At 41.9% G+C, this 15,118-nt stretch overlaps 1 protein-coding gene across 1 annotated transcript in view; it reads left to right on the forward strand.

The window, feature by feature from the left end:
* Positions 1–15,118, forward strand: part of LOC144592552 (eukaryotic translation initiation factor 3 subunit H-like) — a 111,610-nt gene that overhangs the window by 77,319 nt on the left and 19,173 nt on the right. The window contains exons 3-4 of the mRNA XM_078397134.1: positions 2,145–2,312; positions 4,399–4,498. Of these exons, the coding sequence (XP_078253260.1) occupies positions 2,145–2,312; positions 4,399–4,498 (268 nt within the window). The remainder of the gene's footprint in view (positions 1–2,144; positions 2,313–4,398; positions 4,499–15,118) is intronic.

Genomic DNA, 15,118 nt, shown 5'->3' on the forward strand with positions numbered 1-15,118 from the left:
TTTTTATATTGTGAGGCCACACACGTGACCAGTCATATTTGGCCTCTGACCCTAAAAAAACATTGTCAGCATAACATATAAAAATTTCACTTGATAAACTTCGACATATACAAGTCATATATACAGTACAAAACAATATACCTGTAATGCTTTCAGAATTAGAAGAGATGTATTCCACAGATTCTCACATTTGTGGTCACACACGTGACTAAAAATGGCCTAAATGTCACTAACAATTTGTCCTGTGCTAATCACATTGAAGCTACGGCCAAGAAAGCACACCAATGCCACTACTTCCTCAGGAGACCAAGAAAATTTTCTAAGTCTCCCAACAGCTCTTACCGACTTCTGCAGATGCACTGTAGAAAGCAGACTATAGGGTTGCATCACATCTTGGTTTCGGAATATCGCTGTCCAGGACCGCAAGAAACTGCGGAGAGGCGTGGACATAACCCAGTCTATCACAGATCAAATTCCCCACCATTGATGCTATCCTCACTTTATGCTGCCTCACGAAAGTAGCCAACATAATCTTGGACCTTTTTAACCCCAGTCACACCCTTTTTTCCATCGCCCCCATTGGGCAGAAGATATAAAAGCGTGTCAGCACCGACCACCAGACTCTGTCATCAGGCTACTGAATGGTCAGCCCATAAGTTAGGTGGTAGTCCCAATCTACCTCATTGCAGGCCTTGGCCTTTGTCTTTGTAACTAATACTATAAGACTGTATTCTTCACTCTGGTTATTTTTCTCTTTGCACTACCTGTTGTACTTGTGCGTGGCTCGATTGTACCAATGTACAGTGTGACTTGATTTAACTGGATAGCATGCAGACAAAAGCTTTTCACTGTTTCTCGGTACATGTGACATATCTGGTGAACACTTAAAGTAGTAGTTGTTTTTGGATCTATGGAAGTGTAATCATATCATATATCAAATACATACAGCCGGAAACAGGTCTTTTCGGCCCACCAAGTCCGTGCCGCCCAGCGATCCCCGTACATTAACACTATCCTACACCCACTAGGGACAATTTTTACATTTACCCAGCCAATTAACCTACATACCTGTACGTCTTTGGAGTGTGGGAGGAAACCGAAGATCTCGGAGGAAACCCACGCAGGTCACGGGGAGAACGTACAAACTCCTTACAGTGCAGCACCTGTAGTCAGGATCGAACCTGAGTCTCCGGCGCTGCATTCGCTGTAAAGCAGCAACTCTACCGCTGCGCTACCGTGCCGCTTTTTGCTTTGTACCTTGGAGTTCTCTAGATGCTTCTACGCCAAGAGATGTATTTCCAGCTGGAAGCCACAGAAGATTGCATTGAGATTTGAGTGGAAGTTATGTTTGATGTCATCTTTGAGTCAACAGCTTTGTGTAATTTTAAGTCTGGAAAGTGCCTGGACACCTCTGTGGCATTTTAGACTTTTTGTAAACAATATTCTAAGTAAATAGGATAAAATTGACACCTTGTTTTCTTTGTTCAGCCAAGTAATGGTTATCATTGTGAAATAAGTTGTACATGTGTCAAAGGCATGTGAAATTGTTGTCATTAAAATGTTTGCATTTTTGTTCAATTTCAGTTGTCTACCGGGCCTTTTTAATAAATCATATTAATAGTTATCAGACTACTAAATGGTTGGTCCCTTAAGTTAGAGAGTAGTGGTAAAATCTTGATTTTAATGTTAACCATTTGAGATATGATGACCTTTTTGTACTAAACAGTAGTATCATCCAATGAAAATTATACTTCAAAAAAAGAACCTTTATTAAATCCCTATGAGTATTTAAACGGCAGCCATAAAATAAACTTTTAGTAGCTAGTGGTTTTGGTTGGTTAGTATTTTTCTGTTCTACATTAGGAAACGTCAACTTTGCATGTATATGCACACAATCTGTAAGCCAAGGGCTAAATTCGGGGATAATTATTAAACAATTGCTTTCAAGTTAAGATGTAAAAGGAGAAAACACTTCCTCACCGAGATAAGAGCTTAAAGCTATAAAAAAAAATTCTCGTGGAGTATGACATTTTTTCTTGCAAAGCATTCAACAAAGCATAAAATCATAAAAGATATTTGTGGAAACCAGTTAATACAGTTTAAGAATTAGAAATTCATAATTTCTTTCTGTTTTTGTTTTGCAGTTCAGTACCAAATGGAAATGATGAGAAGCTTGCGTCATGTTAATATTGACCACCTCCATGTTGGCTGGTATCAGTCAACTTACTATGGTTCTTTCGTCAGCCGAGCTCTTTTGGACTCCCAGTTTAGTTACCAACATGCAATAGAAGAGTCTGTGGTCCTCATCTACGGTCAGTGACGCTTTCCTACTCATTTCTTCTCCTGTACTGTTTACCTGGCAGTGCTGCCTAGCAGGCCCTCTCGGTAAATACCAACCCAGTGTCTGCCTCAGCCTAGCAGCAGCGCAGTCTAGACAGAGTTTCCTTCTTTCTGTTTATTTTTCTTGCTATCAGAGCCCTGATGTGTACATTCTGGAATGCTGAAGTTGCTGCCTCATTTTTTTTCTCATTCCTCTTCCCCCTTGTTGATGGCGGGTGGAATGGGACCAGATGTCTAACAAAAACTGATTGCTTAAGTCTGGCTCAGTACGTGACCTTACAGTTATGACACATTTTGCCAGATTTTGCCTCTGACAGCCGCTCACAAAACATTGACTGTTCCGAGCACAAAGATTTTCTTCTTTCTGACCATTTAGTAGTGTTTCCTTTACTTGCTAAACCAGATGTTCTGTGCAGTATCATAGCTGTAGGTAAAACATCTTTATTGCCTTCCCCAAGCTCGCTATTTGCCATAGCTGGCAGGCTGTTACAAAGTTTCCAACCGAGAAGTAAATGTTACATCCTGAATATCTGTCAGAAAAAATACTAATGAACACGATTAATCTTTGAGTAGGACAAAAATTGTTTCAGTATGTTAACAATCGGATTACAACAGAGAAGCTGTTAAAATATACTTGCACTCATTGGAAATTCTATGTAATGATTTAACATTCCCTCCCGAATTTTCCATTTGAAACAAATTTTCATTTTCGTTTCTTTTCGTGTGCTACTTTATTTTTTCTGTCTATTTTCAGTTTTCCATTTAATTGAAAATAATTTTGCCTGCAAATTTACTAACATTTAATGTGGAAGTAGAGGCCATTTACCTTGAAGTTATTATAATAGAACTGCTAGTAACCGCAGCTCCATTTTATCAAAAGAAACTCATTTGTTTACTGTCTTTCAACAGTAAAACTGAGATTTCATGTAATAAATTAGTAACAAACTGAACATAAACAGATACGTAAAGATTTATATTGTTGATCTTGAGAGATTCATACCTAACTTAAATCTATGTTAGGAAAGTGGCAGAGTGCACATATGTCCCAGTGCAATTTGCCCTGGAACAACAGAAGCAATAGCTATCATATTTGCATTTTTTATACTGAAAACCTCCAAAAGGGAAGCTGGAGTTCCCATATATTATTCTACCTCCCTAACAGTTTCTTGTCTGCCTCTATTTAAAGAATGGCTGAAATTGCTGCTTGAACTAGAGACAAATTTGTTACAGAACATAATAGTGTACATTATATTTTTAACCGTTTGGTAGTCTTTGGCATTACTTTTCTTTTGGGGGCACTAATATCACATTCAAATAACAAATTCTTCTTCGTCTGATTTGGTATGATTGAATATATTTTCAAGCTCTATTTATTTTGCCCCAATAATGTGCCTCATACTGTCCTCTGAGAGAAGAAAAAGTTTTCCATTTTTCTCCCGTATGTAGATGCTTGAGAATCAGGTTCTCTTTACCAATTCAGAGGTTTAATTCTCAAAGGAAGTTTTTTTCCGGATCTATTTCAATTTCGTAATTCCAGAGAATTTCTGGAGTTTGACTTATCTTACTAGGAATATAAAATATTGCCCATGGATGGTTAGTATTCTGTGAGTAAGCCAAAACATCATATTCCATCAGTGCAAAAGCACTCAATATGGACAGAAGCTTATTTTTCCTACTAGACACAGGGGATTCACTGTATCAGGGCAAAGATTCCTTATTTGCAGCAGCAGATCCATAGAAAAATGTCAGGCCACTACATATGCTGCCTGTATGTGGTATGCAAACAATGGGTTTCTACAGTGCTTACACAATGGCGGCCTGTTTTCAATACAGATTCAATGCCTTTACAAAAAACGTTCTCTTGCTATATGTTGGGTCAGCCAGGCTGCTGCTTCAGATACCTGTATTTGTTGGGTTTCTTGCAAAAAGAAGATTACATCAATGTTGATGCAGTTCGTTTTTCACAATGATATTTCTGCAGTAACAAGGCATTATTTATCTGTAAAATATTAGTGGCATTAAGAATGAGCTTATTCTTTCTCACCTTGATGTTTCCAGATCCAATTAAAACTGCACAGGGCTCTCTTTCACTGAAAGCTTATAGACTGACTCCAAAATTAATGGAAGTTTGTAAAGAGAAAGATTTCACTCCTGAAGGGTAAGTAATCACATTTGTTCTAGAGCCTTTAAATTCATCCAGCCATTCCTGTCAGATTTACTCAGTACATAATGCAATATGTTGCAGTTGGCTATCTTAAAAGTGGTCCTCAAATCTGAGAACTCTGCCTATGTGTGGTGCAGTTGTGGCATCTATTTTCTTAACTTATGGGTTGTGTTGCTCTTTGAGTTTTTCTCCAGTCTGGATTAGATTCAGACTGTGCACACAACACAATTTAAACGACATGTTATTATGGACATTCACACGTGGTGGGGTTTAGAGGGTTGAGGAGCATACTTAGGAAGAAAATCAAGAGGACAAAAAGGGCATGATAGCCCTGGCAGGTAAGATTAAAGAGAATCCAAAGAAATTTCAAAAGTACATTAAGGGAAAAAGGGTAACTAGAGAGAGAATTTGTGATGCCACATTTAGAGTATTGTGTTCAGTTTTGGTCACTTTGCCTAATGAAAGATGCCATTAAGCTGAAAAGACTACAGAGGAGATTTGCAAGGATTTTGCCGGGACTCAAATGCCTGAGTTAATGGGAGAGGTTGGGCAGGCTAGGACTTTATTCCTTAGAATGCAGGACTCTGAGGAATCCGAAAGGGGTGTATGAAATCATGAGGGGAAGAGATAGGGTGAATGCACGGCATCCCTATCCCAGGGTAGGGAATCGAGAACTTGAGGGCATAGGTTTAAGGTGAGAGAGGAAAGATTTAACAGGTGGTGCTGCTGACTGAAATGCGACGATGCTTATTAATTCCAAGTAATCTGTCTGGAAGAGATGCAAGTAGGAAATTATTGAGGATGGAGGAAAAAATAGACCAGTTCTAGGATTGTGTGAAGCAGAGCATGAGTTAATATTGTGTGTTATTGTGAATTTAATGATTTCAGATAATCTTCTTTCTGTTTTTTTGCTGTGTATCCCCCAGGATTCCGTTTTGTTTCAGATTTCCAACAACTTGTTTCTTTGTCTCTGCTTTAATTTCACTCTTTTCTCTTCATCTTCTCCAGACAGATCACTGGAATGAATAAGCCTCATGACCCTCCTTACCTGACACCTCCAGTTGCACCATTTTCTCGTAGACTCCACCAATCACAAAAAATCCCTTGTTTATTCTCACCTCTTCTGAAGAAAGGACTTCAGAATTGAAGGATTGAAACCTGAACTTTTTCTCTCTCAACAGACCCTACCTTTCCTTCTCAATATTTTCTGCACTTTGTGTTTTTGTTTTAATATATATTTTGTGCTATTTTTGCTCTGTTTGCATCTTCAAGCACTAATAACTTATCCTCTATTTCAATCTTGTTAATTTATTTATCCAATTTCTCTTTCGGTGCACTTATACTAATTGCCTCAAGCACTTCATGTAGATGTCCATCTGTCCCATTTATCATGTTGCATGAAGACACTTTTCCTGACTGATTTATTGGATTGGTTAGTGATCATCTAGTATTTATGCCTACCAGAATTAAATATTCTCACACAAGAAAACTTCACCAGCTATCCCATTGATATATAATTTAGGAATACTTCTCCGAAGTCAACTTTTTTAAAGAACCAGATCATACACTGTTCAGTTCTTTCTGATGGATATGCCGCCATTTTATTCTGGTGTGGGTGATGTTTATTTGCACTTTACTTTTGCACTGGGTCCCACACTAGTTTGAGAAGAAAAAAAAGACTGCAACCTCATTAAAGTACTAGGGAGCCCTGCATTATCAAAGGTGCAGTTTTTCCAGATAGGATGTTAAGTTAACACTATCTACTGATTCAAGTAGATGCTAAAGGTTTTAAAGCACTAATTGTTGGAGTTAAGGAGCTTACCCGCATTGTAATTACCAGAGAAAAGTGCTATTCCTTGTAACTTTCAATTGATCAACTTTGCTGAGAGTTAATCTGATCATGATCAAGTTAGTGTTTGTGGGAACTATTTGTATGCCCCTTTCCTCCATCATTACAGCAATTATTCTTTAATAAACTACTTTGCAAAGTTAAAGATAGTATTTAGGTGCAACTCTGCTGTTTTTCTCTATTGCTTTTGTATACTTTTTGTGTGCCTATAAATTTAACTTTAACTAACCTTAATTTTCTTGTACTTAGTGAGAAAAAATGATGTTCAAGGTCAACAATAGCATTTGGATGTAGAAATTCAAATCATTATACATAGTCATGGAGGCACACAGCAGAAAGACAGACCCTTGGCCCAACTCATGCATGCTAACCAATTTGACTAACTTCTAGAGATGCTGCTTGACCTACCACTTTACTTTAGCACTTTGTGTGTTTTATTTTAGTTGGCTAACAAGATTGTCCCAAAGATAGACACAAAAAGCTGGAGTAACTCAGTGGGACAGGCAGCATCTCTGGATAGAAGGAATGGGTGACCTTTTGGGTCGAGACCCTTCTTCAGACGGATAATCTAGGGAGAGGGAGATGCGGAGATATGCAAGGGTAAAGAGTGTGAAAACGAGACAGCAAAAGAGATGAGGTTCAAGGAAAATTTAGAATAAATCATCGTTAGCTAGGAGAAGGTGACAACAATGCAAACAGAGATAAAATGTAATTTGGGACAGTCAGACTGGTTGAAGAACTGGGAATGGGGAGGGACGGAGAGAGAGGGAAAGCAAGGGTTACGAAGTTAGAGCAGTCAATATTCATATCGCTGGGGTGTAAGCTGCCCAAGCGAAATATGAGGTGCTTTTCCTCCATTTAGCGCCAGGCCTCACTGATAATGGTGGAGGCCCAGGACAGAAAGGTCGATGTGGAAATATGAAGGGGAGTTAAGTGTTTAGCAACTGGCAGATCAGGTATGTTCAGGCGGACTGAGCGGAGGTCATCAGCGAAACGATCTGCCGAGCCTGTGCTTGGTCTCGCCTATATATAGGAATCCACAGCTGGAACAGTAGATGAGGTTGGAGGAGGTGCAAGTGAATCTCTGCCTCACCTGAAAAGACTGTCGGGGTCTTTGGACAGAGTTGAGGGAGGAGGTATAGGGACAGGTGTTGCATCTCCTACGGTTGTAGGAAGAAGGTACCTGGGGAGGGGGTGGTATGGGTGGGAAGGGACGAGTTAACCAGGGAGTTGTGGAGGGAACGGTCTCTGCGGAAAGCTAGTGATGGGATCCCGTTGGAGGTGGCAAAAATGTTGGAGGATTACGTGCTGTATGCGACGGCTGATGGGGTGGAAGGTGAGGACTAGGGAGACTCAGTCTCTGGTACGACTGGGGGGAGGGGGAGCAAGAGTGGAGCTGAGGGATATCGAGGAGACTCTAGTGAGGGCCTCATCTATGATGGAAGAGGGGAACCCCCATTCCCTAAAGAATGAGGACATCTCGGATGTCCTGGTATGGAACACCTCATCTTGGTCGAAGATGTGGCATGGACGGAGGAATTGGGAGTAGGGGATAGAGTCTTTGCATGAGGCAGGTTGAGAAGAAGTGCAATCTAGATAGCTGTGGGAGTCAGTAGGTCAGCAGATTGTCCCTCTTGTCTACGTGTCGCTCATATCGCCCCATACCTAAAAGCAAAAAGTAGAATTCATAAAGGAGCATATATCATTGTCACTTGTTAAGAATGTTGATATGTCAAGAGAACGGAATACTTCTCAAGGATGAAGAAAACTTGAGGCGGCACGGTAGCGCAGCGGTAGAGTTGCTGCTTTACAGCGAATGCAGCGCCGGAGACTCAGGTTCGATCCTGACTACGGGTGCTGCACTGTAAGGAGTTTGTACGTTCTCCCCGTGACCTGCGTGGGTTTTCTCCGAGATCTTCGGTTTCCTCCCACACTCCAAAGACGTACAGGTATGTAGGTTAATTGGCTGGGTAAATGTAAAAATTGTCCCTAGTGGGTGTAGGATAGTGTTAATGTACGGGGATCACTGGGCGGCACGGACTTGGAGGGCCGAAAAGGCCTGTTTCCGGCTGTATATATATGATATGATGATATGATGAATGTAAACACACAATAATTTTCTGGCATCCCACTAGTCTCTAAGATGCTATCGGGAAACATGAGGGCAAAAAATGGAGCTATGATACAAGGAACTGCAGATACAGGTTTAGAAAAAGGACAAAGTGCTGAAGTAACTCAGAGGGTCATGCAGTATCTCTGGAGAACATGGATAGGTGACGTTACGGGTTGGGACCTTTCTTCAGACTGATTGTAGGTGGGGTGAAGAAAACTGGAAACGAGGCAGGAACAGACAAAGCATGGCAGGTACTAGCTTGATGCAGGTGGGGGGGAGGGAGGTGGTTGACAGGTAGATGGTGAACAAAGGCCAGTGATGAAAAGACAGAAGTTGTGAGACAAAAGGATTTAAGAGTTGCAAATTGTGAAGCTTGAGGAAGAAATGGAGGGGAGGGGAGAAATAGAGTGAGGTCCTGGAAGGGCACAAAGGGAGGGTTGGGGAAAACAGTGAAGATGGGGAGGAGGGTTTGGAGGAAGGAAAAGGGAAGGGTTACTAACATTGGGGAATTCAATGTTCGTACCATTGGTTTGTGAACTACCCAAGTGGAATATGGAGTTTTTTCCCCTCCAGTTTGTATGTGTGGCCTCACTCTGGCAATGGAGGAGGACCAGGGTGTCAGGGATTACGGGGTTAAGAGGCAAAGATAGATCAGCCATGATTGGATGGCTGAGTAGACTTGATGGGCCGAATGGCCTATTTCTGCTCCTATCACTGAACTTATGAGGCCAGAAAAGTCAGTATGGGAATGGGAAGACAAGTTAACATGGTTAGCAATCAAGAGATCCGGACCAAGTGCAAATGTTAGGCGAAACGGAGGCAGAAGTGGTGTATGTGAACCTCTGTCTCACCTGGAAGGACTACTGAGGTCCCTGGATGGAGGTCAGGGAGAAGGTCTGCGGACAGGTGTTGCATCTCTTGCTGTTGCAGGGGAACGTACCTGGGGAGGGGATGCTTTAGGTGGGAAGGGATAAGTGAGCCAAGAAGTTGCGGAGGAAGCAGTATCTGTTGAAGGGCGTGGGTATGGGAGATGTTACTGGTGGTGATTTCACATTGGAGGTGTTAGAAATGTCGGAGGATGATGTGTTGGATGTGGAGGCTGGTGGGGTGAAATGTGAAGAATAGGTAATCTTTAACCTTGTTCAATCTGGGACGAGGAGGAGCGAGAGCATAACTATGGGACACAGAGGAGATGCAGGTGAAGGATCCATCTATGACAGCAGGGGAAGCCACGTTTACTAAAGAACGAGGACACCTGAGATGCTTTGGAGTGGAAAGTCTCATCTTAGGAGCAGAAGCGGTGAAGACGGAGAAATTGAGAGTAGGAGATAGCAGCTTTGTAAGAGACAGGGTGGGATGAAGTGAAGTCCAGATAACTGGGAGACCGCAGGTTTATAGTAGACATCAATCAATAGTCTGTTCCTTGTGATGGAGACCGAGAGATGAAGAAAGATGAGAGAGGAGTCAGAATTGTCCAAGTGAATTTGTGGGCAGAGTGGAATTTGTTGTGATTAGACACTCTATATCAAGTGGTCACTTAAGTATTCTGTTACATAATTTGTATTTCAGAATGCATTAGGCGTTTATTAGTCTGAAGAAGGGTCTTGACCCGAAACATCACCCATTCCTTCTCTCCAGAGATGCTGCCTGTCCCGCTGAGTTACTCCAGCATTTTGTGCCTACCTTCGATCATCTGCAGTTCTTTCCTACACATTAAGTGTTTATGGGCCTGGACAAAACATTAAACAACCTGTAACAGTGATTCCCAAAATGACACGGCAGCCTATTGTTTATAATATTGAGGCAATTTCATTACAAAAAGTTCACAGGAAAGCTTAAAGTTGTTAACAACAGTAATTAAAACAATAACTTCCCTGCTATGGGACTATTTCATGTAGATATATAAACAACATATCATCTTCATGAATTTATTTGAATGATAACAATTAGTAAATAGGTAAAGGGAATTCTACCAAAACTTTGATACCCCCTTTGCTTGGTTTTAAGATCCATCCATCAGTATATTTTGTTTCAGAAGGTTACAAGATAGCTTACAATTCAAGTCTTTAAGTGACATGATATTCGAAGGAATTAAGCCCTGTGACTGAAGGTTTTTGGAAATAAAAAGGAAGGTTCATTGTTGAATTTATGTAAGATGCTAATTGGGACACAATTGGACTATTGTCTGAGTTCCAGGCACACTCATGGATGGATCTTAAAACCAAGCAAAGGCAGTATCGGAGTTTTGACAGAATGATGGCATGAATGAGAGGTTATAATTAAGAACAGACGCTCATTGAATTGGGTCCCTTCATGGCAGGATAAGACCAATGTTTGCAAAATTGAGAGGTTTTGTCATGAGATTATTTCAATTGTCAGGGTACCTGATAATATGAACATAGACCATAATCTGCAATAAAGCAGAAGCTAAATTTTTTTTTTCCAGAATCATTACTAAAATTTGTGCAGTTTCGAAGGGCCTGTTTCCGGGCTCTGTCTCTATGGCTGGTTTGTATAGAAGTTTATATGGGGCAATATTTGTTTCCATCAGTGGAGGGAGCTCTTGTGTTTTTGTAGTTCTCACAGCACCTGTAGAGTTTAAGCCTTGGTAATGCCACTGCATCGGAGATCATTCTGCCCATAGAGGTCTACACCAACTTAGTGCAGAGCACAAATTCTGATTCCATCACCCCTAGTGGAAGTATGTGTTCTGAATTTTTTCACATTCCTCTTCGTACTTTATGGAAAACAAATTAAATCTGTACATGTTATACCTTGAATCATAAGTTGATTTATAAGTGATAGGTGCAGAATTAGGTCTTTTGTCCCATCAAGTCTACTCCGCCATTCATTCAAGGCTGATCTATCTTTCCTTCTCAACCCTATTTTCCTACCTTCTCCCCTTAACCCCTGACATCAGTCCTAATCAAGAATCTCTCAATCTCCACCTTAAAAATATCCATTGACTTGGCCTCCACAGCATCCTGTGGCAATGAGTTCCACAGATTCATCACCCTCTGACTAAAGACATTCCCCCTCATCTCCTTTCTAAAGGTATGTCCTTTTATTCTGAGGCTATGGCCTCTGGTCCTCGGGTCTGTCTCTATGGCTGGTTTGTATAGAAGTCCCAAGCACGTTTCAGGAAGTCCCCTACCATGTTATTGTTTGATGTCATTGGCTTAATTAAAGTTCCTAGTTGTTATAGGCTTAATTATAATCACCACTTTACTGTCTGCACATTTCAAAATTCGTTACAGGTTTGCTCCTCTGTCTTCTCATTATTTTTTGGCCTCTTAAAATACGTTAGAAAACATGATAGCTCCCTCTTGCTTAACTTTGTAAATTGTTTCTTTATGACTTCTCATTGAATGTTTCTCTTTTCAGCAATAAATTCTGCACATCTTTTTTATCCCCCCTCTGTACCATAGACTATTAAGTGCCCAGTTCTATCACCATAGCTGTGTTTTGATTTGTGACCACTATATTATATTGATATCAGTATATACACAATATTATAGTGAACAGACACCAAAATATTAGTGTACAAAGCAGTGGTGATTCCAAAGCTCTTGTATGCATCAGAAACCTGGACAACATATCACCGCCATCTGAAAACACTTGAAAAGTTCCATCAACGATGTCTTCGAAGCAGCTTAAATATCAGCTGGGAAGACAGAAGAACCAACGTCAGCGTGCTGAATGAAGCGAAAACATCAAGCGTCGAAGCCTTCGTCATCAAGAACCAACTAAGATGGAGCAGTCATGTTGTTCGGATGGAAGACGAGTGTCTACCAAAGCAAACCTTCTACTCCCAGCGTAAAGAAGGCAAACATAAAAGAGGCCGACAAAAGAAGAGATTCAAAAACGCCTTAAAAGCCAACATGAAGAAATGTGAAATTGACATTGAAAATTGGGAAACCAATGCCCAGGACAGGAACCTCTGGTGAACCATCATCCAAAAAGGGACAGCGACCTTCGAAGCCAACAGATGCGTGGAATTAGAAGAAAAGAGAAGTAAACGGAAAGAGAGGCAGCAACAACCAAAGCCCGATCTGCCATTTGGAATTACCTGCCCTGAATGCCAAAGAACTTTCAAAGCCAGGATTGGACTCATAAGCCACCAACCTGAGAGTTCATAAAAACAACGGAACAAAGACCATCATCCTCGACTTCGAGGGATAGCCACGACGAAGTGCCCAGTTCTGTCATCTTAGCTGTGTTTTAATTTGTGACCACTATATTATATTTCCACAAAGCTATTTCTATTTTCAGTCACCAATCTAATTTGTCACATTTGGAACGCCTGCATGCAAACATTCTAAACTTGTTTTTGAAATTCCTTCTGGTTTTTCTTGGTCTACCCTCATTTACTCTATTTCCTCCTCTACTATAATTTAACACTCCTAGAGTGCACCTTGTTGTTCTGTGAGTCTCAGGACCACACACTGGAGTTAGAGGCATAGTACTAAATGAGTACTTAGCATCGATATTCATCAAGGAGAAGGACACGGAGGATAGTGAATCAGCGTGTGATATACTAGTCCCACTTGCCTGAGCCTGACCCATAATCCATTTAAACCTTTCCTACCCATGTACCAAATGGCTTTTAATTGTTTTTGTACATATCTCTTTCTTCGCGGGTTGTTCCATATACCCACCACCCTTTGTATGAAAATGGCTTCTCGGGTTCCTATTAAATCATTCCCCTCTCACGTATGGCCTCCAGTTCTAGATTCCTTACACTGGTAAAAAGACTGCATTCACTGTCTACTCCTCATGATTTTACACACCTCGATAAAGTCATCCTACAGCCTCATTTGCTTCAAAGATTAAAGTTCTAGACTGCTGAACCTCTCTTTATAATTTCAGGCCTTCGAGTCCTGGCAACATCCTTGTAAATCTCTCCTGGACTTTTGCCAGCTTAATGACATCTTCCCTAGAGCAAGGTGACCAAAACTGAACACAATACTCCAAGATGTCCTCATTCTTCAGGAAACGGGGCTTCCCCTCCATTATAGATGAGGCTCTCACTAGGGTCTCTTCTACATCCCGCAGCTCCGCTCTTGCTCCCCCTCCCCCCACTCGCAACAAGGACAGAATCCCCCTCGTTCTCACCTTCCACCCCACCAGCCAGCGGATCCAACAAATCATCCGCCAACATTTCCGTCACCTACAACGGGACCCCACCACTGGCCATATCTTCCCATCCCCTCCCCTCTCTGCGTTCCGCAGAGACCGTTCCCCCCATAACTCCCTGGTCCACTCGTCCCTTCCTACTCAAACCACCCCATCCCCGGGCACTTTCCCCTGCAACCGCACAAGATGCAACACCTGTCCCTTTACCTCCCCCCTCAACTCCATCCAAGGACCCAAACAGTCTTTCCAGGTGAGACAAAGGTTCACCTGCACCTCCTCCAACCTCATCTATTGCATCCGCTGCTCTAGATGTCAACTTATTTACATCGGCGAAACCAAATGCAGGCTCGGCGATCGCTTCGCTCAACACCTGCGCTCGGTCCGCATTGACCAAGCTGACCTCCCGGTGGCCGAGCACTTCAACTTCCCCTCCCATTCCCAGTCTGACCTTTCTGTCATGGGCCTCCTCCAGTGCCATAGTGAGGCCCACCAGAAATTGGAGGAACAGCGCCTCATATTTCGCCTGGGCAGCTTGCAGCCCAGTGGCATGAACATCGACTTCTCCAACTTTAGATAGTTCCTCTGTCCCTCTCTTCCCCTCCTCCTTCCCAGATCTCCTTCTATCTTCCTGTCTCCACCTATATCCTTCCTTTGTCCCACCCCCCTGACATCAGTCTGAAGAAGGGTTTCGACCCGAAACGTCACCCATTCCTTCTTTCCCGAGATGCTGCCTGACCTGCTGAGTTACTCCAGCATTTTGTGAATAAATACCTTCGATTTGTACCAGCATCTGCAGTTATTTTCTTACAATACTCCAAGTGTGTCCTCACAAACATCTTGTACATCTACAACATAACATCCCAACTTCTAACCCAATTTGCAAACTGATGAAGGCTGGTGTGCCAAAAACGTTCTTCTTCCTGCGACGCCACTTTAAAGGAGCTATATATGTGTAATGCTAAATCACTCTGCTCTATAACACTCCCCAGTGCCCTGCGGTTCACTGAAGATCCTACCCTGTTTTGAATTTCCAAAATGCAACACCTCACACTTAACTGAAGCAAACTCCATTTGCCATTCTTCAGCCCATTTTTCTCCACAATAATTCTAAGGAATGGTTGAGAGTTTCAAGTTCCTTGGTGATAATATTTCCAATGATCTGTCGTAGACCAAACACATTGATGCAACGGTCAAGAAGGTACAGCAAAACCTTTGCTTCCTGAGGTGATTGAGGAAATTCGGCATGTCTCCAATGACTCGTACAAATTTCTTCAGATGCACCATAGAATGTACACTGACAGGTTGCATCACAGCTTGATTTGCAAACAGCTCTGCCCAAGAGCACAAGAAATTGCAGAGTGATGTAGATGTAGTCCAATCCATCGAACAGACCAAACTTCCTGCCATTTACACTTCACCTCAATCTACAATTCACGCTGCCTCGGAAAAGCAGCCAACATAAAGTCTTTTCCCACCCTGATCATTCAACTTTTTCCCTGCTCCTCTCTGGCAGAAG

The sequence above is a fragment of the Rhinoraja longicauda genome, chromosome 4, assembly GCF_053455715.1.
Source record: "Rhinoraja longicauda isolate Sanriku21f chromosome 4, sRhiLon1.1, whole genome shotgun sequence".
Classification (NCBI taxonomy): Eukaryota; Metazoa; Chordata; class Chondrichthyes; order Rajiformes; family Arhynchobatidae; genus Rhinoraja; species Rhinoraja longicauda.